Source organism: Felis catus, chromosome B3, assembly GCF_018350175.1.
Source record: "Felis catus isolate Fca126 chromosome B3, F.catus_Fca126_mat1.0, whole genome shotgun sequence".
Lineage (NCBI taxonomy): Eukaryota > Metazoa > Chordata > Mammalia > Carnivora > Felidae > Felis > Felis catus.
The window spans coordinates 141,644,302-141,668,094 of NC_058373.1; the positions used below are offsets into that span (position 1 = coordinate 141,644,302).

The 23,793-nt window shown below is 47.7% G+C and overlaps 1 protein-coding gene across 1 annotated transcript in view; it reads left to right on the forward strand.

Annotated features, from left to right (window-relative positions):
* The window catches only part of CCNK (cyclin K), a 29,435-nt gene that overhangs the window by 3,071 nt on the left and 2,571 nt on the right, over positions 1-23,793 (forward strand). Inside the window, exons 2-10 of the mRNA XM_023256211.2 lie at positions 8,734-8,982; positions 9,434-9,515; positions 11,042-11,173; positions 16,068-16,173; positions 16,876-16,933; positions 17,649-17,818; positions 18,141-18,412; positions 19,013-19,046; positions 22,167-22,238. Coding sequence (XP_023111979.1) covers positions 8,786-8,982; positions 9,434-9,515; positions 11,042-11,173; positions 16,068-16,173; positions 16,876-16,933; positions 17,649-17,818; positions 18,141-18,412; positions 19,013-19,046; positions 22,167-22,238 — 1,123 coding nt within the window. The 5' untranslated portion in view covers positions 8,734-8,785. The remainder of the gene's footprint in view (positions 1-8,733; positions 8,983-9,433; positions 9,516-11,041; positions 11,174-16,067; positions 16,174-16,875; positions 16,934-17,648; positions 17,819-18,140; positions 18,413-19,012; positions 19,047-22,166; positions 22,239-23,793) is intronic.

Here is a 23,793-nt window from a genome sequence, read left to right on the forward strand (position 1 = left end):
TTTGTTTACCCTGGAGAAGAGAAGGGAATGGGAAAATTGTCTTCACATTTGAGAGGCAATCAGTAGATAAGGGAAAGGTAAGGATTCAGAGAGTTGTTGAAAGGCGGAAAAGTCAGCGTTAAGACTAATACAAAAATAAAGGTGAACACTAGTTAGTGATACCCAGCAATGCCATAGGTAAACTATTAATGTTTTGTAATACTAATTTGTAAACTATTAATGTTCATTAATGAAAGTGGCCAAATGAAGGTTAGTGAGTGACTAAGTATTACTTATTTAGAGGGAATTTCTGTACTAGGTCAGAAAATTGAGTAATGACCTTCACTGTTGCTTCCAACATGTAGGTGTCCAAATTCTCAACTTGAAAATGCATTTCTTCTTTCATCATTTAAAATGCTATATCTAAAGCACATTCCTGGAAGATGTTGCTGAAAAGCTTTGACATGCCGCTTGTTTATTGAGAGATTTTTACTTGTGCTCGTAACCCTGAGCCATGTTCACAGTAATCATGAGCTGCTAGTGAGAAAACCTGTAACTTTAGGGTCTTGTGAAAAAATCAGTAAAGGGTAATAGGAACAGGGGTGTAGAACTGAGGTATGGACTTTTTCAGGGGAGCGAGGACTGTTTTGATTCTATTTATGCACATTTATTTTCACTTTCGTGTATTGTTTATTTGGCCCCGGAGTCTAAAGGCTCGCTCTTTCTCTCTCTCTCTCTCTCTCTCTCTCTCTCTCTCTCTCTCTCTGTGTGTCAAAAATAAATAAACATTTTACAAAAATTAAAAAATAAAAAGGGGGGGTGCTTGGGTTGGTTGAGCGTCCAACTTCAACTCAGGTCATGATCTCATGGTCCATGAGTTCGAGCCCTGCGTCGGGCTCTGTGCTGACAGCTCAGAGCCTGGAGCCTGCTTCGGATTCTGTGTGTCTCTCTCTCTCTGTCTCAAAAAAAAAAAAAAAAACATGAAAAATAATAATCTAAAGGCACTATGCTGGATTATTAGCATGGGGTTTGGCCCCTGGCAGCAAGGTAAAGCAGGCAGAGTGTATCTGTGGGAGCTTGTTTTCCACTCCTGTGTCCCCCCCACTGGGTCCCGTCCCTTTTCCTCACTCCTCCCCTTTCCTCTCAGCACAGGCCTTCATACTCTATGGGGAGGGGGTAGCATTTATTCCCCCCTCTTAAGTGACTTTTTTTTCGTTATCTTCCTCAAACTTTTCCTTCCCTCCTGTTTCAGAGAAAGAGCTTCCTCCCTGAGGTTAACTTTTTTACTATGCGTTTTATTATCCCTTGGCCATTTAACCCCTCAGTGGCTTGTTCAGCCTCCTCTAGTGGCTCCTTCCCTTCTTGCCTCAGACATCTTTCACTCTCCTCTCCGCTGAGTAAACAAGAACCCTGTTTCATAGCCTGTTCATTCCTTTCACAGTCGCCCTTCTGCCCCACCGTACTTGTGCAAAGGTTCTGCTATTTACGTACGTGTGTTTCTGCTTCTCAGAGACAGTTCACATACCACACAAATCACCGATTTAAAATAGCGTACAAGCCAGCAGTCTTCAGTACGGAGTTGTGCCAACATTCCTATAGTCAACTTTCAGTGACTCTAAGAACTCCCCACCAAAGTAACCTTTCCTTAATTCTTTGTTCTTTAAATTTTCTTCAGTGTTTGTCACTGTTAACTGCCACATCTGTCTCACAGCCCGTGTCCTTTGGTTTCTCTTGCAGTTGAAGGTACAAGTTTCCCACCTCTTGGACCATCCCTTCCCTTTCTTTCCTTTGGAGATTTTTCTGCTTTCTCAAGTTCAGTCTCCAGACCTCTTTTTTCACTTTCCATCCCTCCGCCTGCCACCATGACTTTAGTTGTCAGTTCTATATGGAGGAATCCCAGATAGATATGTTCTTCCAGACTTCAGTCCTGTTTCTAGGTCTGATAGGTATTTCCATACAGATGTTTAGTGGGTTCTTCAAACCTAATATTTTTGGAACCCAAATTCTCCCTGCCCCAGGCCCCACCATCAAAACTACCTCCTTCCCCGTTTTTCTTTTTATTGCCCTCTCTGTCAGGCAAACAAGCTTGAAATCATCTCTTGCCTTTATTTATTTATTTGCATCACAGCCCAATGTGGTTCTTGCTTCTTGTCTCAGCATCATCTTGAGGGAGGGGGGCGAGCCCTCATCAGGCGGTACTTGAACAGCTACTTTAGTCTCCTAACTTGGTCATCTCCAAACAGCCCCTGCCTCATTCTCTGCCCCCTTACCATGCCTTCTTGTTTTTCATGGCACTTGCCACTCCCTGATAAATAATAACATATTTGTTTCTCTTTGTCTCTGCCGCTAGGACATGAGCTTCCTAGAACGTAAGTTTCAGGTAGGGCAAAGACCTTGCATCTCCGTCCCTGCTGTGTCATTGAGGCCTGGCTCATAGTAAATACTCAGCAAATATTTGAATGAGTAACTACATGCAGAACTGTTGGGTCGATATATCTTAAAGTAGATGTTCCCAGCTAGTGTGCTGTGAATACATTACAGAGATTTTGAGATGATGATTCCCGCAACCAGTTGGCCAGTTGCTTTCTGCTCCACAAGAATGTGCATGGATGTTTGTTACTATTGTTAATAATGAAAAACTGGAAATATCTCAAATGTCCGTTCACAGTAGAGTGGATAAGTAAATTATGTTTTATTCATAGAGCACTGGACAACAGAGTTTCTCAGCTTCAACACCGTCAACATTTTGGAACAGTTACTTCCTTGTGGAGAGTCGTTCTGCACCTTGTAGATGTTCGGCAACATTCCTGGCCTCTACCCACTAGATGCCCAGCAGCAGCTCCCTAGTTATGATAGCCCCAAATGTCTGTAGACATTGCAAAGTGTCCCTGAGGGACAAATTCGCCCCTGGTTGAGAACCAGTGCTATACGGTAATGAGAATGAACGGGTACTGCTGTGTGCAGCGAGGATGAGCCCCACAGACATAATGTGGAGCAGAAGAAAGCCATTGTGAAAGAGTGATATTCTACCATTCCAGGGTCCTTCAGAACCCTGCGAGACTCGTTGCTGGGACTAGAGGTCAAGATAGCAGTTACCTCTGGGGGAGTCGTGGTTATAAGAGGAAAGAGGAGAGAGTCCGGGATGTCTGTAGAATTCTGTTTCACAGCTGGATGGTGTCACAAAAGCGTGTTCCCTTTGTGAAAATTAGTAAACCATGCAGTTAAAGTTAGGGTGCTTTCCTTTTTGTGTGCTGTAATGCACTTACACATCGTGTTAATTTATAAAATCACTACTCATACATAAGCAAGCATTCTTTGGCTGCTGAGAGAGACTGACCCAGAGGGAATAAGGGAGACCCGGTCAAATAAGTGGTCTTACTTGAGTTTCCCCCACATTTTATAAAGTGAAAGAAGGGTACAAGGACTACTTGTTTATCTGTGGCCTAGACTGGACACATGTTAACATTTTACCACTTTACTATGTGAACCTGTGTTTTAGATAAGCCATTTGAAAAAAGTTGCAGACATGATACTTTACCCGGAAGTACTTCATTCAGCCTGAGAATAGTGTATATAATCACAGTATCATCACTGTTACCCCTAAGAAAATTAATAGGCCCTAATAGCCTCTAGTATAGAGGCCATATTAAAATTTCTCTAATTGTTCGAAATTTCTTTTATAGTTATTTTTGTTTTTGTTTTTGTTTTATGAGGATCCAATCAAGATTCATACATTAGTTTGAGCATTATGCCTCTGTAGTCTTTTGAAATCTGGGACAGTTCCTCCCATCTTCTGTATTTTTCATGGCATGGACTTCCTTGAAGAGACCAGGTCAGTTGTCTGGTGGAGGGTCACATTTCTGGATGTGACTAAAAGTTTCCTTGTGCCATTTGACTTGTTCTTCTACTCCCAGTATTTACTGTAAAGTGGAAGTTAGGTTTAAAGTCTCAGTTGAATTTAGCTTTTTAGAGGGAAGAATACTACATAGGTGGTTGATACTTCTTTCTATTGCATCATATCAGGAGGCCACATAATAGCAGGTTTTCACCCTATTAGTGATGCCAGGATTGATTGCTTTTGTTAAGGTAAAGGTACTTTTCTTCCACGTTAATTAACACCAGTGCTAGCAAAGTAGACTTTGCTATATATATACATAAATTATGGACTCATGGATTGTTCATTCACTCTTTTACAGTCATTGTTATTTTTCTTTTTAATATTCAGATTCCCTGAATTTGTCCAGTGAGAGTCCACACTGGCTCCTGTGTCTTTTTAGAAGCTTCCATTACTCTTAGCACATCTCAGGCAGACCCCTATCCCAGACTGGAAAGGAGAAAGGAGACCTGTTTTTTTTTTTTTTTTTTTGTAGAGGGTAACTAAGATTTGGACACTGATGTGTTCCTGACTATAGGAATGTCGTTGCTCCTAGATACTTGCGGTGGACAGAGCTGGGATGTATGTGTATACATATTTTAACCATGATTTTTGTATTTTCCATTAAAATTTAACATTACAGGTTTTCCTTAACCTTTGATCTTATGCATATGTTTACTTTGAACTGAAAATCTTGATTCCTAACGACATCAACATTTATATCTCTTTGCTTTATCCTACGGTACACATACACAAATGGGTTGACAGTGAACAATAGTAATGCCAGTACCAACAAAGTATTACTGAAGAAGTTTAAGATTTCCTTGCAGTTCTTTTGTGCTTAGAATATATTTCACTCAGGATGGAACGAGATCGGGAATTACTTGTAATAGTTTTCCGTGTTTCATGTTTGGTATACACTGGGTTTATTCTGAGTTTTAGGGTTTGCTTTTTTCTTTTTAGTGTTAAATATTTACATGATTCAGAAGTCAGAGTTGCAGAAGGACTCGCGAGCCAACCCAAAAGAGCCACTTCCAATGGCTATATCTGGAATAGTTTGGGCAACGAAGTAAATGACGGTAGTATTGGCTTATGATTCAAAGAATGAAACAAATACCGATGAGTCCATACTAATATAAATAAGTGATTGAATAAATACATGAATGAGGGTGAAGAAACAGATCTTTCTTACAAAAGAACAACTAATGTTGAAGAAAGGAAGGAAGGAAGTAGAAAGTCACCATTAGAACACCACAGTAATCGGGTCGCCTGGGTGGCTCAGTCGGTTGAGAATCTGACTTCGGCTCAGGTCATGATCTCACGAACTGACGAGCCCTGCGCTGGGCTCTGTGCTGACAGCTCAGCACCTGAAGCCTCCTTCCCATTCTGTGTCTCCCTCTCTCTCTGCCCTCCCCCTCTCATGTTCTGTCTCTCTCTCTCTCTCTCAAAAATGAATAAACGTTGAAAAAAAATTTTTTTACAATAAAGAACACCACAAGAATTGTTACAGGCAAGATCCTCAGATGAATGCTAAAATTAATGGGCGAAACTTGAAGGAGAAAAGGGGATAATTTGCTTAGTATTTTGCATTGCAAAATATTTTCCCCAAAATGCTCACTAATTACTGTGGTAGTTAGAACATCTGTCCTCACATTCATTGATACTTCTCCTTCCAGGAGATGTAGCTTAATTCCCTGCCCTTGAGGGTAGGCTAGGCCTTGTGATTCATTTCTAAGGAATAGAAAATGGAAAGGAAAAAACAGTACCTTACAGTGAGAAACCTGGCAAGACCCCATCTTAACCAAGTGGTCATGGTTAATATGGACAGTAGGTTCTGATATCTGATGTGGTGAGATGAGATGAGAAGGGCACTTCACCCCTGTGGCATTCTTCCCCCAAACTCCAGTCTGTTCTTGGGGAAACATTAGACAAACCTAAATCAGAGACATTGCATTCTGCCTGGTACTCTTTAAAACTGGCAAGCTCATGAAAAAACCAGGAAACGCTGAGAAACTGTTACTAGAAGATACTAAGGAAATAAGGCCCCTAAATGCAGTGTCGCATCCTGGATTAGATCCAGAACAGAAAAGGGATTTTTGGAGAAACTCAGAATTTGAGTCAAGGCTGTAGTTCAGTTGTACCAAAATTAATGTCTTCATTTTCGTAAACATACCATGGTTGTATAAGACGTTAGCATTGGAGGAAGCAGAGTGAAGGGTATATGAGAATTCCCTCCTGCCTTTACAACTCTTCTGTAAATCTGCAGTTATTTTCAAATAAAAGGCTTCTTAAGTCAAGGCTGTGGGGGTGATTGGGTGGCTCAGTTAATTGAGCATTGACTCTTGATTTTGGCTCAGGTTATGATCTCATGGTTCTTGAGATCTACTTGGGATTCTCTCTCTCCCTCTCTTTCTCTCTCTGCCTCTCCCCTGCTCATGTTCTCTCTTCCTCTCTCTCTCTCAAAATAAAAACACATTAAAAAAAAGTCGAAGCTGTGTAAAAAGAGATCCCCAAAGTATTGCTCCCATTCCTGTCCCTTCCATTCTGTTCTTCCCTGTTCCCTATTGGTAACCTTTTTATTATTATTATTATTATTATTATTATTATTATTATTGGTTTAAAAAATAAACTCAGATGTCTATTATTTCTCCTCTTACACGGATACTAACGTACCACGTACGCTATCCTGCATCCAACTGATCCTGGAACTGTCTCCTTACCAGGACTTAAAGGGTTTTTTTAGTCTTTTTTTAATACCAGCATGGTAAACCATTAGTGTTCATGTTAGCCATATTTTCTTCAGCCAGTGCCCCATTGAGGGACATTTGGGTTGTTCACAGTTTTTGCTATTATAAGTGACATTTTCATGAATAATCTTGTGGATATGCTGTTTCATACTTGTAACGGTATTTTCAGAGTAGTTTCTCTGAAGTGGGATTACTAAGTAAAACAGCAAATGCATATGTAATTTTGTTAGATATTGCCAAATTCCCCTCTGTGAGAGTTGTTCCATTTTGTATTCCCACCAGCACTATATGAGATCGCCTGCTTCTCCCTGGCCTTGCCAACAGAGGATATAGTCACACTTTTAGAGTTTCTGCCAGCCGAGAGTTGAGAAATGTATCCCAGTATGACATCCAACTCTGAACTCTTCATATTTACTGAGCCTCTGATTGTGCACTTTCCATGTTTACTTAGGCTTTAGGTAACTGACCTCCCCAACCTCCAGTCATTGCCCAGTTCTGTCACACACACAATTACAAATCAGTTGAAGAAGATTACTTTTTTCCTGGTACTTAATTTCTTCCTGGTGGAGGAAAGACCCGTTTGTAGGGCTTCCAGGTGCGAGGAGGAGGAGGGGTGCATTCAGCCCTGCCAAATCCCCTTTCCCACTAGAAATGAGGCAGCACACAGAAAAGGTTAGGCTTCCAGATTCACTGATGCCTCTGGCCCGGAACTGAGCTAGTGAACCGCTCTTTCCTTGCAGACAAGACCCACCTGCTTCTAGCTGCCTCTTTAAAGTACTTCTGCGACCTATTTGAGAATTGCTCTTCTCTGATGAGTTTACAGACGGTTTACATATTCCAGTGGCCTCCAGATGAGAGTCCTTGTTTTCTGTTTTCTTTGCTCAACATGATGCTTTTAGAAAACCTCTTTATCCTGAATGAAAAAGAAGAGGATGATGGGGTGCCTGGGTGGCTCAGTTGGTTAAGCATCCGACTTCGGCTCAGGTCATGATCTCACGGTCCTGCTTCAGATTCTGTGTCTCCTCTCTCTGCCCCGCCCCTGCTCGCCCTCTGTCTCTCTCTTTCTCAGAAATAAAAAATTAAACACTAAAAAAAATTTTTTAAAAAGGAAAAGAAGAGGATGAGAAAAATTTGTTTTTAACGTTCATTTATTTTTGAGAGAGAAACAGAGAGTGAGTGGGGGAGGAGTAGAGACACAAGGAGACACGCAATCCAAAGCAGGCTCCAGGCTCCGAGCTGTCAGCACAGAGCCCGACACAGGGCTCGAACTCACGAGCCGTGAGATCATGACCTGAGCCGAAGTCGGAAGCTTAACCGATGGAGCCAGCCAGGCGCCCCTTGAACATCTTAAAGGAACTTCTTTCTTCCCTTGTGGACCACCTCCTTCTACCCACAGCCCCAGAATCACTGCACCCAGACATCTGATTTTTATTGCTCAGTTCAGTGACTTGTGCAGATTTGAATTCAGCCAATCTGGTGGCTCTTCTAAGTGAAATGAAGTAAACTGAAAAAGGGAAATTCTGATTGGGTGCTGAGTGGAAGAGATGGATAATTTTGGAGCATAAATCTTTTTAGGGGGTTAAGACAGGCCTGGATTTTACTAAAGAACGGAATCTAGACCAGCATGAAGGGATTGAGTCTACTGAAGAAAGGCAGAAAGGAAAGTGAGAAGGAAATGCCCTTCCTTTTCAGCTGCTATGAAATTTGGGATTTATTGTACCGTGGGTCACTTATGTGTTAAATTGGCTTTGGGGCTGAGTCTGAGCTTGTAATGGTCAATCAGTAGTGTTGCTTCTCTGGGAAATTTTTTTAAAGTTTGTTTATTTATTTACTTTGAGAGGGAGTGCGCAAGCAGGGGAGGGGCAGAGAGAGAGGGAGAGAGAAGCCCAAGCAGACTCCGAGCACTGTAAACATGGAGCCTGACATGGGGCTCGATCTCACAAACCGTGATACCATGACCTGAACTGAAATCAAGAGTCAGACGCTTAACTGACTGAGCCACCCAGGTGCCCCTCTGGGAAATTTTGATCCAAAATCAAATATAATCAGTGATTGCACACTGTCTTTGATGATCCGGATTGTTTGATGTGGAGTATTCCTTTCCAACTTTGCTGCTCCTTCTCTTTCTCTTAGGATTCTAACATTTTCAGAAAATCTTTTGGAAAGAACAAGTCTACTTCAATAAATGAAGGAGAATAAAGAAAACTCAAGCCCTTCAGTAACCTCAGCAAACCTGGACCACACAAAACCATGTTGGTACTGGGATAAGAAAGACTTGGCTCATACACCCTCGCAGCTCGAAGGACTCGATCCAGCCACTGAAGCCCGGTACCGCCGAGAGGGGGCTCGCTTCATCTTTGATGTGGGCACACGTTTGGGACTGTATCCTAAGTCTCCTTGGAATCTGTTATAGATAGGCTCCCCACCTGGATACTAAAAACGAAATAGGTAGCACTGTGTCCGTACTGAAATGGCTCTTAAATATTTCTATTTAAATTTTTTCTGACTAACTTGGCTCCTCAGGGGTTTTCTGTTTCCTGTTTATCCTTTAAACGTGTAGACTCGGCCATTGGGTGAGTGGCCACCAGGAAGCATGCCCGGTGGTCACCGTTGAGGTGTACCTAAAGGTTGGGGAAGCCCTGCCTTGTTAGAAGTAGGAACTTCAACTTGCTAACGTCAACTTGTCAGAGTCCTGAAACCCTGAGATCCCCATGCTTTGCCACCAGAGTGTTTAATGCTGATTTTGCTGTTATTGTTTGCCTTTATGTTTCCACATTTAACTAAGAGCATAACTTCCAAAAATTCTTGGTCAAGTCCTTAACCAGATCAACAGACACTATGATACCCTGGCAACTGGAATAATTTATTTTCATCGCTTCTACATGTTTCATTCCTTCAAGCAATTCCCAAGATATGTAAGTGTTTAAATTTTATTATAATTCGCTAACACATACGTTACTCTTTTCACACAGTTTAGTGGACTGTTTATAGTCTCTTTTTATTCTGTTTTCCAGAAAGTATTTATTTCCGTGTAGTACGTGGTGTCCATAAATAATCAAGTTTGAACTTTTATTTTTTCCACCTAACTACATTTAAATCTTATTTAAGCCAGGGTGGACCACGATCGTATTGCACTTTGTGTGGACTTTACTTCCTTCTCACATTTCACAAGATGAATTTGGGCTTATAAGGAAGACCCCAAAAAAGGGCAAGATGGAAGAGAAGTTCTTTATGCCATATCACTCACTCTTTAGCTACTCCTTAAACATGCAGAGTCCGACAGGAAACCTGCCGTGAGTAGCCAGGATAGGTGGTATGACATGTACAGAACACATGGTCCATAGTAAAGCCGTAGGAGAGGTGAGGAAGGAGGGCTGGAGCATCCAAAGGAGTGGTTAATTACATCTTGGAGGGCTCAGGGAAGATGCCAGGGAGGAGTTGCCAGCAGTTAGTTAAGCCTTGACTGGAAGTAGGGCTTAGAGGTGCTGAGATGGGACGGAGCAGTTGGTCCAACAGGAGCTGGCATGAGTAGAGACACCGGGCAGCGTACTATTCTGTGTAGCCGGCCAGGGAGGCCCGTGTGGCAGGAAGGGAATGGCGGGGCCCAGGGTGGAAAGGTAAGCCGTATTGCACCATAGTGAGCCTTGGACTTCGGACCAGGGAAATCTGACTTTAGTAGGCAGACTGAAGTTGTGGAAGGGTTTTTAGGAGGAAGATGACGGAAGATTTACTAGGAAATTAACGTGTTGGGGATCCTTCCTCTTGCTCAAGTTTTCCCCAGTTTTGTACACATGTCTTCCTCACTGGTCTGTAAAGCTCTAGAGGAAGGAGCCTGTGGCAGAGTCAGCTTTGTGCCTGGCACAGCATCTGACACCTGCCGTGCTCGGGGTCCCGTGGAGGAGGGGCACGGGGGGGGGGGGGGCGTGGGAGGTGGGGGCTGGCGCGGGCAGAGAATAGCTGGAGGCCAAGCTGTGAGAGCGCTGCAGTGGGGTAGGGACTGCATGTGGATCCAGGCGGCTGGGGCAGGGAGAGAGCGTGGGCGGTGGTATATGGATGGATTCCACGGGAAATGTGTTTAATTGTGCTCTTTTTCTGCAGCAAAGCTCACTGTTCCGGGAGCCATTATCTTTAAGACTGCAATGTAAAAAGAAAGTTTGTTCCTATGATTCTTTTCCTTTCTGGCATCTATTTTGTTTACATGCCATTTTCTTTGGAAAATCCAATTTAAAATAATTTACGAAGCCAAATTGGGAGTGGGTGTGTGTACGTATACGAAATTTCCTTCAAGCTCTTTGAGCGTCAGAGTATTTGTGAACGAGTAAAAGGAAGAGAGGAAGATAGGAGAATAAGGGGACCGGTTATTGCGAAGGCCGGAACTCCTTGCTGCTTTCTCCCGTGAGCTTTGTTAACAGTATCTCAAGAGCTCTTACCTCCCTTGCAGGTGACAGGAGCTTGTTGTCTCTTTCTGGCTGGGAAAGTAGAAGAAACGCCAAAAAAATGTAAGGATATCATCAAAACGGCTCGTAGTTTATTAAACGATGTACAATTTGGCCAGTTTGGAGACGACCCAAAGGTAAGAATCTTAACTTCCTGCCTTCAGATCTTGGTTCCTCGTGGTAGTGTTGTGATAAGGTTCCTCGTGTGGCCCCCGTAGCTGCCAGTCCCTCCCCCCCCCCCACCCGAGACCTGAGAGGGCTTTATGCAGAAGGTCCTCCTTCTCGCCTCTGTCAGAGAGGAGGGAAGATGAGACGGCCTGCGTGTAGGGAGCACCTGCTGGCGCGCACGCCTCACCCTGAGGACCTGGAGGCAGCGGCACGCGGGACGTGAGCAGAAACCCGCTTGCTCCCGTTAGCGCTCCTGGACCCGGACGCAGCTCAGCCTCGTCGGCCCGGCCGTGACCGGAGGGCCGCGTCTCCAGCCAGCTCCTGAATAGGCGGAAAGCACAGGCGATAGACGGACGTGTGCCCGTGTCTGCTTATGCTGTGTGTCTTTCCGCTTCCCGAGAATGTTGGGAAGTATTAACATGGGCAGCTATTTTCAGACACCCAGAGGTTGCTGTTGGACGCGCCGTCCGTTCTGGCCCTTCCCCACAATCCCTGCCTCTGTCAGGAGACGGTATTGGAACAGTTGTAGAGCTGCTTTTAATATGTTTATTATGTTCGAAAAAGACCACTCTCGGAGCCCCGTCGTGGCTTTCCTCCACCCCTGACTCCTGTCAGGCTCCCCCCACCCCGTTGTAACCCTGATGGCACCTGTTCGCTGTGCTTCACAACACTTAGTGCAACTGCCGATTGGATTTTTTTTTAATCTATTTGTTTCGAGAGAGAGAGGGAGGGAGAGAGAGAACTCTGAGAAGCCTCTGCTCTGTCAGCACGGAGTCCGACACGGGGCTCAACCTAATGAACCGTGATTCGTGACCTGCGCCGAAGTCGAGTTGGACCTCTAACCAGCTGAGCCACCCAGGCGCCCAGAGGTGGTTGGATTTTAGTCAGATAATCGCACAAAAGAACTCTCCTCCGCTGTAAGATCTCCGACAGCAGAGACCATGTCATCTGTTGTGCCAGGTGCCTGGTACGGTGGCTGGACAGAACAGGCACCCAGTAGATACCTGTCGGAGAAGTGACAAGCTCCAGAGCACAGGTAAAGCCAGGCTCACCAGGATGAGGAACTGGGCACCGTTCAGCCTTACTTTTCCTCACTAGCTGCTGCCGCCCGCCACACAGTTGCCCTCTGTCTGCCGATGAGTGTTTATGTTGGTGTTTGTAGAATGTGTTCGTTTTCCTTCCTGCTTTGAGGAGTTAACAGGCCCAGAATGCTTTTGCATATATTGTAGCTGTGATTAATACTAATAGTTTGTAAGTACTGTCAACATGGGTAACTGTCCCTTGAAATGATTTATAAACCCGTTCACCTGTTTATAAGAATGTGCATCTATTAGGAATTCTTACTAACAACGATCAAAAGGGAATTTAAGGGGCGCCTGGGTGGCTCAGTCGGTTGAGCGGCCGACTTCGGCTCAGGTCATGATCTCACGGTCCGTGAGTTCGAGCCCCGCGTCGGGCTCTGTGCTGACAGCTCGGAGCCTGGAGCCTGTTTCAGATTCTGGGTCTCCCTCTCTCTGACCCTCCCCTGTTCATGCTCTGTCTCTCCCTGTCTCAAAAATAAATAAAACGTTAAAAAAAAATTTTTTTTTTAAAAGGAATTTAATAGAAGTAATGTAACTATCAGATACCTGTGGGTATCAGATTCTTACAGAGTAGGAGACAGTTGTAGGAACACGTTGTGGGCATGTGGCAGCACCTTGGCGTGTGTTACCCTAGGGTGCCTTTGGGGAAGTGCCCTTTTACCTCCAGCTTCTACCCGTTCTACCTTCAGATCAGGAAACGAGACTTGATCAGGCACGGTGAGGTAGGAGTTCTGCAGCTCCATTGCCCCAGAAGAGAGGAAGAGGGAAAGGGTCACGCTATCCATAGGAGGCGAAGGGGCTTTGAAACCCGCCCCCGTGAGGAGGAGAAGGGGCTTTGACCTTCACCCGCCTCTCCTTTCTATCATGTGCGGTCTTCCCAGAGATGATCTGGGGGTGCAGGAGCCAGAGGAAAGCACCCCGCCTCTGGGAGTAGTGAAGACATTGTAGACACGACCCCCTCTCCAGAGAGGAGAGCAGGGCCGTTCGTTGGAGGGAGGTATCATAAGCAGGAAAAAGAAGGTCACGGATCACGTGGGACTTTTCTACCTTAATTAGCTTGGCTTCAACCGTCTGGTTTCCGCCATTGTATTAATTTCTCACGTGTTCAACAAATATTTGTTTCAGCCACCGTGTTAGGCACTAGACCCAAAACAGGTGGCAAAGTAGACGTGGCCTTTTCTGTTCTCGTGGATTTTATATTGAGTTGGGATAGATTTTAATCAAATAATCCTATGACCAGCTGATTATGAGCTGTGATGAATACTATAAAAAAGTCACTTAAAGTCGAGATGAGGGCGTTCAACCTGGGAACCTGGACAAGTCCCCCAGACAAGTGTTACGGGGCTGAAGGAAGGTTCCCTGAGGAACGATGTTTGCACACAGACCTGTAATTACCCCATTACTTGAATGTTTGAAACACAAAAGGAGGCCAGGCCGCAGGCTATCCTGTAATACCAAATGGGCCACGGCCTCAAAACCTGTAGGTGCACTTGGTGAAAGGCTGTTGCTAAATTCAGAAGACACGAGGAAATTTCTGGGAAGCAGGTGGTAACAAAACCAGGCAAAAACACCAGCATCAGCGGGATGTCTCCAATTGTGGGAAAGTTTCGGAGTTTGTAGAAAGCTTTCCTCAGAGAATGCTTGCAGCGCTAGGGTAGACGAACCTTAGTCCCGCCACGCCGTTTGGAATAACCAACCGTGAGAGAATGGTCTGCGTTGTCTGAGGGGAGGCCATACCTCAGCGCAAAAGCCAGCCACCCCCCCCCCCCCCCCCCCCCCCACCCCCCCCCCCCCCCCCCCCCCCCCCCCCCCCCGCCGTCTGCTCTTTCTGGGGTTGATGGGCTCGTGCGCCTGTTGGTGGGATCTGAGCCCCGTGGCAAGCCCTCCCTGTGCGAACGAGTGACCCTCTGCTCCTCTGCCGGTACAGACCGCCCTGGCCGCGGTGCACGCTGTCTGAAAGTGCTGTGCAGCCAGGCTGTGCAGAAGCGCCTGTCTGTGGGGGCGCCTGGGTGTCTCCGTGGTTCAGTGTCCGACTTGGGCTCAGGTCACGATCTCACACTTGGTGAGTCGAGCCCCACATCAGGCTGTCAGTGCAGAGCCTGCTTGGCATTTTCTGTCCCCTTCTCTCTGCCTCTTCCTGCTCATTCTCTCTCTCTCTCTCTCTCTCTCTCTCTCTCGATAATAAACATTAAAAAAAAAAAAAAACTTTTTAAAAAATTGCCTGTCGATGGACATTGACTGGTTTGAGAGCACAGTGAGAGGGGAGAGTCCGTGTACAACAGCAGCAGTAAAATAAAATGTCCAGGATTAGGCCTGGTAAAAAAAAACTGTGGAAACCATGGCAGGTTGGGGAAGGAATTGAAAACTGCTGTGAAGGGAATGAGAAGATTTCAGTAAATAAATACACATTTGATAGGAAAAGTCGGTGTAGTTAAGAAGTCCCCATTTTCCCTAAATTGTCCTCTGACTGTGAGTCCCCATTCAGAACATCAGTAGCTTCCTTTTCTTCTGGACTGGTGCTAAGAAAAAGGGTACTAAAATGAGGCATGGGGGTCTCCCGCGGGACATCGCTCCCAAAATGAGCAGCAGCAGAAGGAACAGTGTGCCAGAAAGCGCCATGACCATGGGCAGCTTCCTCGCTATGCCAGCTGCACCTGTCGTGTGCCCGAGGACAAGGCCATCAAGAAGTTCACGACCGGAAGCACAGTAGAGGCGCCACCATCAGGGACATTTCCACAGCGAGTGATTTCGATGCTCGTGTGCTTCCCGTGCTGTGTGTGAAGCTACTTTCCTACTTGAGTTGTGCCGGTCAAGGCCAGGCAGGCAGGCTCCGTTCGTGTGGAGCCTGGAAGGACCATGTCCTCAAGGGCCAGTGCCCCACGTCGACCTGCAGGTGCTGCCCCTCAGGCTCCACGAAAAGCCCACATAGGGAGCAGAGTCTTTGAGACTGAAGAAAAAGTGTCCCGTGGAAACAAAGTAAAATGGAAATTATACTTAAAAACAAAAACGAGGTGGGGGGGAGACATACAAAAACAAGAACAAGAGGACTCGTGATTGAACTACTCTCCCAGCTGTTCGTCCCTTGGATCCTGGGACAGAAATAGACAATCACATCAGTGAACGGGAAAGCTGGTGTGTGTGGATAGGTCAGAATGTGGTTTAGAGACAGGAAATGAGGGTTTATGCTGTAGATGACGGTGGGACAGCTTATTTCAGGCAGATGATAGATTCACACACGTGCTTTATATGGATATGCCTGTCGAGCAGGTACAGAGTTTGAATCGGCCATCATCGTCCTCGCTTATTTGCTTGACGTTTTCAGTGGAAATTCCCGAAGGACTGTGGCTTTGTTGATGGAGGTCTGGAAAGAAGCTACAGTTGGATAAATTATCTATAAAGCAAAGGTCCGTTTTGTAAAGGGGTGGCTCATGTATCGAGAGAAATGACGTATCTGGGGTGCCGGGCCGGCTCAGGGGAGCCTGCAACTCTTGATCTCGGGGTTGTAAGTTCGAGCCCCCACACCGGGTGTGGAGCCTACTTACGTTTCTAAGAATGTGTATTTTGTTTCCACTGTTTCTAAAAACTCAATCGGATTGGTTCGTCTCCCCCCCTTTTAGTTCTTTTCAGAGTTCCTCCTCGTCTCTGAACAAAGTGAAAGCCTGGGGGGGCAGAGGAGAGGAGGAAGAGAGCTTGAAGAGAGTAAATGGGAAAGCCCACTATCTAACGGGGCTTCAGACCTGTGGTTGAAATCATTTTCTGACGTCTGTTATTTTATTTTTAGGAAGAAGTGATGGTTCTGGAGAGAATCCTGCTCCAGACCATAAAGTTTGATTTACAGGTAGAACATCCATACCAGTTCCTCCTCAAGTATGCAAAACAACTCAAAGGTAAGGAGGCAAGGTTTTTTTTTTACAGGACTTTTCGTTGGAAAGCAAGTCTTTGTAATGATTTGATGGCCTTCGGATTACGCTTCTCAAAAGAGGAGAACAGAAGAAAGGGTTCAGCGTGTGAGCGTGCCCAGCGCATAACGTGCCCAGATGGTCCAGTATTGCAGCTGTGACTACCACTTCCCGTCAGGTTTAGACAGATTCTACCACCAAGTCGGCAAGTGATAGGAGGCAGGAAAATGAGTCAGATTTTTCTTTTCTTTTCTTTTTTCTTTTTGAGAGCGAGAGAGAACACACACACGCGAGCTAGGGAGAGGAGGTAGAGGGAGAGAGGTTCCACGCTCAGTATGGAGCCCATCGTGGGGCTCGATCCCGTGACCCCAAAATCATGACCTGAGCCAAAATCAGAGTCAGATCCTTGAATGACTGAGCCACCCAGGCACCCTGAGTCAGCATTTTTTAACAGCCTGGTAGAATCCGCCTTGGAGCAGGCTTCCCATGGACGGTGGTTGAGCACAGGTCTTGTGGGAAGAGAACACAGGTGGGACTCAGACCCATCCGTTTGCCCTCGGTTCCCAGGCAGTGGCTCTTTGCGTGTGTCGGGATGGTGCAGAGCACAGTGTGGGCTTGAAATAAGTGATTTTTCTGCACTCTTTTGTTATTATTGTCACTTCTAATTGGCTTTTTTCTTACCATTTCTAGGTGATAAAAATAAAATTCAAAAGTTGGTTCAAATGGCCTGGACATTTGTAAATGACAGGTGCGTGTGTTCAAATGTTGATCTAATTGTAGTTTTAAAAATAGGCAGGGACTTAATGGGTCATTGAATCCAGACTCCGTATTTTGTGTCTCGGACTCTGACTCACCCAGCTCGAGAGCCAGCTCATGGCAGAGACGGGGCTGACGTCCAGGAAGTCTGCTTCCCGGCAGAGGGATGCCTGGCCGTGTCTCAGTGTAAGAAGTTAAAGGGCATCTCCAGTTTGAAACGTAGTCCAAAGCAATACGCTGGACAATTTTGACAGCTAAATCCTTAGAACCCATTTGGTTCTGCACAAACATACTTCCTTGTAATGGTCCTAGAGCCTTGCTGTACTTAGAACCCGGGACCTAATGACATGCAGCGTGGGGACAGAAGGCCTGTGTGTGGAGCTGCTGTCACTTGAAAACACAGTACAGTGGCTCGAATTTCAGCAGTTTAAAGAACATGAGCTACGTTCATTTGTATCTCATGACATAACCAATTTTTGAATGTGCTGTAGTTCTAAACCAAGGAACAGATTAGTAACTGTGGTTAAAGTAAACTTATTTTGGTGCCTTTGGCAGACTTAAAACTTGCTTCTTTTATTTCTAATTCCTTATCTGGTCGTTTAGGGAATGTTAAGCAAACTGACATTTAGGTGTGGCATCTGATCTCCATGCATTGGGTAACATAGCTTTGCTCCAAGTCACGTCACCCCTTTTTCTCGTTGAACTAGTCTCTGCACGACCTTGTCACTGCAGTGGGAACCAGAGATCATAGCAGTGGCAGTGATGTATCTCGCAGGACGTTTGTGCAAATTTGAAATACAGGAATGGACCTCCAAACCCATGTACAGGCGATGGTGGGAGCAGTTTGTGCAGGATGTCCCTGTGGACGTTCTGGAAGGTACTGCTGGCATGCTGGGCTTTCCCAAGAGTGTTCCAAGTTCAGGTCACTCTTCCCTGTAAACCTGGAGTCCCGAGAATGGACTTTCCCGCACACATAAACGTAAACCATTCTTCAGAAGCATCGTTAATCCAGCTCTCTAATAGTGTCTGCTCTGAGCGAGCCGTGCGCGACAGAGTTTGGGTAAATTGCACGTACGATCCCTGTTCACTGGTCCCTGTAGGGGAATCATAGCTGAAAGGGAGCGGGGCTGGTCTTTTCCTAGGCACGTTTTACTTAAAGTATCAATTTGTGATCAATGTAATTGTTGCCTGTCGTTCAGACATCTGCCACCAGATCCTGGATCTTTACTCACAAGGAAAACAACAGATGCCTCATCACACACCCCACCAGCTGCAGCAGCCCCCGTCTCTCCAGTCCACACCACAAGTGCCACAGGTGCCACCGCCCCAGCCGTCTCAAGGCTCCGACCCGCCCCAGCCGCAGCAGAAGGACTCGCAGCCGCCAGCGCCACAGCCCCCGCCGCAGCCGGCCCCGCAGCCCAAGAAGCCGTCCCCGCAGCCTAGTCCTCCCCGCCCAGCGAAGCGGGCTGTGGTGAGTGGGCCGCCTCTGGCGGGGGGGTGGGGGGGGGAGGCACAGTCCCTCGTCTGAGGACTCATACGGGGTGCCGAGCAGGGGGACACCTGGCCTCGCCATCGGACAAGCGTCCGCAGAGAGCCTCAGAACTACCGTGGTCACAGGAGGGGGGCCCCGAGAGCTGGGAGGGCTCCGTCCTCCTCCTCCTCCAGCCGCCGCTGCCCAAGTCTCCGGCCTCTCTGGCTTTTTTGTGTTTGGTGCTTTGAGTGACGCGGGGTGTTTGTGAGTTTCTCCCCACGGCAACAAGCTGGCCGGTGGAGGAATCCCGTGTGGGATAAACGCGTGTTGGCCAACACCGCTCATTGAATGCAGGCCACCGTGTCAGAGGGCCTGAAACTTAGTGTCATCAAGGACCCACTATTGAAAATCCACAGTGGTCCTCATGTCTGACCTGGGAGAGGGAAAGAAGAGGGGGCAGAGATGGTCTGTTAGGTTCTCAGTATGCCCTGAGCTAGGAGCTGTGCCTTGTCGCCGGGACTCCGTTAGTTCCTGGATAATCCGTTTTTCTCACTACACCCGGGGTCTTGGTTAACGATTACGTATTTTCTTTTGTAACAGGTTGTTTCTCCCAAAGAAGAGAACAAAGCCACTGGTAAGTTCCTGTTCTAAGGGGTTTTTTTTTTTTTTTTAACTTTGTATCAAAACTTTAAATTCTTGGTCAACACTGTTTCCACAAGATCTAGCTTGGTCTTAGAATTTAACTTTATATCCCGTCAAAAACTTGACCCTGCCTGCCAGAAAAAGTGCCCTGAGTGTGTATTTTTAGATCATATTCTGACAACGGTTACCCAAAAACATGCGCGGCGGTGAAAGTGTACTCACTAACACATACACAAATGTGATCACGAACATAGGACAAGGGTTACGGCAATGTTCCTTTCTAGAGGTTTAGTTAGCCCACCACAGTAGACTGTGGGGAGAATTCCCACCCTAAGCCCCAAGTAGCAGAGGGTGGTGGGCAGACAGGGTGGCAGTGATGGGCAGTCCAGAGAACCGCCATATATCCTGACTCCTCTCGCTGATGTGGGCCGGACTCCTCCAAACACTGTTTGGGTTTTGTTTGGGTTTTTTTCTGTAGAGCCCAAAGTTGGTTAATTTGTTTCTTTATTGGAAACAAATGTAAAGTGTGAATAAAATCTGAGAGACTGGGGGGGCCTAGGTGACTCAGTTAAGCGTCTGACTCTTGATTTCGGCTCAGGTCATGATCTCAGGGTCATGGGATGAAGCCCCACGTGGAGCCTGTTTGAGATTTTCTCTCTCTCTCCCTCCCTCTCCCTCCCCCTCCCTCCCCCTCTCCCCCCCTCCCCTCTTCTCCCTCTCCCCTCTCCCACCCTCTCTCTTCTCCCTCTCCCACCCTCTCCCTTCCCCCTCCCTCTCCCTTCCCCCTCCCTCTCCCCCTCCCCCCCTCTCCCTCCCTCTCCCTCTCCCTCTCCCTCCCTCTCCCTCTCCCTCTCCCTCTCCCTCTCCCTCCCTCTCCCTCCCTCTCCCTCCCTCTCCCTCTCCTGCTCCTGTTCTTTCTCTCTAAAATTAAATTAAAAATCTGGAAGATCACAGAACAGAAACTTAGAAGCATTTTGTCCCTGTGTTGTGGGCTTCGATGTACTGAACTCTTTGAAGATAAAACCATGTTTACTCATTTCTGTTTCTCTCTGGCTAAGTTCCAGGGTAGGAACTCAGTGAATGATTTATTGAACGATTGTGAGACCTTCCAGTTGCAACAAAGCTGCATTTTCTTAGGGTCTTTGGGGGAAATGATGGGTTCAGTACAGGTGAATATTTTTTTTCTGCTCCAACTGGGCAGCAAAAAGTAAGTGTGGACCTAAGTGTGGGGCTGTGCCTCTCACCCTGTGGGTATACAGTCGAGCTGAGCTGGTGTGCTAGGCCTATTACATCCGTACACGGCAGAAACGAGCCAGTGGCGACCTTGGAGGAGGACTTGAGTCTGAGCGCCCGGAGCCCCACCCAGGGTTTCGGCCTGTAGGTGGAAGGGGGCAGAGGAGCGGGGGGCAGGCAGAGAGGGCTCTTACTGGACTACTAGCTGTGAAGCGGTGAAAAGAAGCTTCTGCTGGGACCAAACGTGTGGTTGGAACCAGATAGAGTCGACCTGCCGGAACGTGGGTGTTTGCATAGGCGGTGCGAGCCACTGAAGACCTGTGAGCAGGAGAATGGTAGAGTCTGAGTTCATTGTAGAAGCGCCCTGGCAGCAGTAATGGGACACAGAGGGTTGCGAACGGGGAGGAGCTTACAAGCATCTGGGTGAGAGGCAGTGAAGGGGAGTGGTGGCCTCAGGCCCAGAGAGGGAGGGTGCAGACAGCCTGCAGGTGGGACCTTGACCTGGCTGTGTGCTAAGTGCCACTAGCTACTAGCTAGTGGGGGCTTTCGAGCACTCACTGAAAGTGCGGCCAACCCAAATCTTCATGTGTCCTCAGTGCAGAATACATACCAGATTTCCAAGCATTACTAAGAGAAAAGAATGTAAAAAATCTCATTGATAAATTTTTATGTTGATTACACATTGAAATGGTCAAACTTTTTATGTATCACATTGAGTTCATCTCTTTTGAAGGTGACTACCAGAAAAGTTAAAATCATACGTATAGCTCTTCTGTCTGTGGGCAGCACTGACCTAGACCGGCTTCATCTGGGCAGTGGGGTGGGCCGTAGGTGGGTGTCCGAGGTGAGAGTGTGACAGCGGTCACAGGCCGGGAAGGAGCCACGTGAGCTGCGGCTGCTGGGTCTGGGAAGGGAGCTTGAAAGTCAGGTCCAGGGCTTTAGTGGGGAGAGAGCGGCTGGAGGCACATGTGGACAGTTCATCCACCTAGAAAGAGGGGACTTGGTCTTCCAGGAAGAGAATACAGACAGACCCATCCCTGGACCGTGAATTCGGCCTGTTTGGGACAGGAAACCAGGAAAAGTTCAGCAACACTAAAGTAGGACTAAATCAGAGCTGAGTATAAGCCAGAATCAAGTGAGTTTCTGGAAGGAGGAGTCAAGCCACGCAAGCAACCGCAGAGATGGGGGTTCTTTTCCGATCATGTGTGCACCCTCCCTGCTCTCGTAAAACACAAGACACTGGGCTTGCTGTAGCCTGTCGTGGCTACTTAGCACTGTCAAGGTGGATGCTGGTTACCCACAGCCGCCGGACCCTGAGGGGCAGGCTGTGTGCCCCGCCCCAAGTGTCCTATTCGCTTTGCTCCTGGCTTGTCAGCCCCTTGATCTCTCCTGAAGTCAGTTCATGTCCTGTTGCTGATGTGCTGCCAGAGGGAGTAAATATTCATAAGGGAGAAAATAAACTTAAAATGTGCCTAAGAATACAAAGGTGGCAGTTTCTCCTGTGAGCCCTCGGGGCTGGGTGTCCGAACATTCTGTGGACGAGTGGGGGCACCCATACCCTGCTGCTCTCGTGTCTTTGGAAGGCTTGTCTGGGACGGTCGGCAAGGAAGCTGGGTGGATGTGGAAAGGGCTGTAAAGGGCCAGCGGGCTGTGTTATTTGGGGGTACGGGGCGGTGTATGACCTGTTCGGTTCTTGCAAAAGGACTAGCACCTGGTTTAGTTGAGGCTCCCTCAGGTTCCTGAAGCTTTTCTCATATCCGTTCTTTTTCCCCAAAGACGTTCCTGAACAGCACATTTTCCTCCACCTCTTTTCCTTCCATGATCTCTTGATTTGCAGGGAGAGGTCTGAGTCGCTTTTCAATCTACTTTTCCTTTTTAGAACCACCGCCACCTAAAATCCCCAAAATCGAGACCACTCACCCTCCATTGCCTCCGGCCCACCCACCTCCAGGTAAGTGTCCGCTGAAAGCAGCTTGCGAGTGCCAGCTTTTCGCTTGGCTTTCTTGAAGGGCACACTTGGGAAGGCCTGGGGACGAGTTTGTGGAGGGGAAACTTGCTAGCCAAAATTTAAAAAGAAGGTGATGCCCAAGGATCTTTCAAAAATTATGTTTTTCACGAGGCAGACATTTTGAGGAAGTCGTAAATTTTAAGTATATCTGGATATTCTCTGACCTCCCACGTGCAGAGCTGCCGAACTCCGCAGGCTAAATAACGTAGGATCAGTTTTAGGAAAGCAAAGCCTGCTGATGTACGAACATTGACCCAGCGGGATTGCCGTAGATCTGAGCCCCCTGTCCCTCACACGCCTGCCTCCTGGTGGCAGGGTAGCCTCTCCGTACATTTTGAAGATAAGCAGTAGCTCAGAGCCCAGCAGAGAATAAATTAAAGCCTGGCACGTTTTCGACAGGCACACGGTGAACTGGGAAGCTTCCTTGGCACCACTTAAAACTGGAGAAGTGTTGTAAGGAATACAGCATTATTCCTTGGGGCATTATTCCTTAGCATTATCTCCCTGGGGCAGCGGTCCGGAAGACAAAGCAGGAAATGAGGGAGGGCAGCAGTTGTGTGTGTGAGTCAAGGGGGGCTGGGTGCTCCGCGGCGGGGTTCGCGCTCTCACTGGGCTGCACTCTCGCTTGCCAGTGCCTGCGGTGCCCTCGGGCCCCTCGCGCCCGCGTGTCTGTGGTAGGGGTGCTGCCGATGGCATTTCTTTCTACGTGTGGCCAGTCCCAGCACTTTCCGAGCTTTGGGGAAACCGGGGCACCATTTTCTGCTGTGGGACAAATCTCTCAGTCCCTGGTTCAGTATGAAGCTTGCTGAAAAATACCTGCCATGGGTCATTCAGTGTTCATGTTACGTCTCTCCGCCAGCGAAGGGCCTCCCTTCCTGTGCCCGGGGGTGCAGCTGAGGACAGGGTTGGTGTCCCGGGTTTGCCCAGGGCAGGGAGAGAGCCGCACTCTGCGGAGGAGCTCCCATGGTGGGCCGCGGGCAGGGAGGGTGAGGGCAGGGGTGGCGGGTGGTGGGAACTGACTCTGCAGCCGGGAGGGAAGGGTGGGCCGGGCTGCAGGAGCTCACTCCGGCAGGGTCCCGTCCCCACTTCGTAGGGGCCTGTGGCAGATGGGAGGCAGGTGGGCAGAAGGCTCGGAGGAGGAGCGGGAGTCCGGTTCAGGGGGGGAAGAGAGCAACTGGAACCACGGTTGCCGTGAGGCGCGGGACGTGGCGAGCCACCTGGGTCACCAGGTGTCTCAGAGGGCAGCTGGTGGTGGTGGGTGTCGGCAGGGAAGAAGAGTAGCGCAGGTGCCTGGAGAGACCGCGTGTTCCGGGTGCGGTCACAGAGGACAGGCGGATGCGCTGGGGACGTGGGGAGGCGACAGAGCTGTGGGTCACAGGAAGCGAGGTCTCGGGGATGGGAGAGCACGTTCGTGGGCCCAGGCGGCCGTGGCCGGCGTACGGGGCGATCCGAGGCGGCCGGCACTTGGGTCCACAGGCCTCAGGTTCATGCTCTGCGT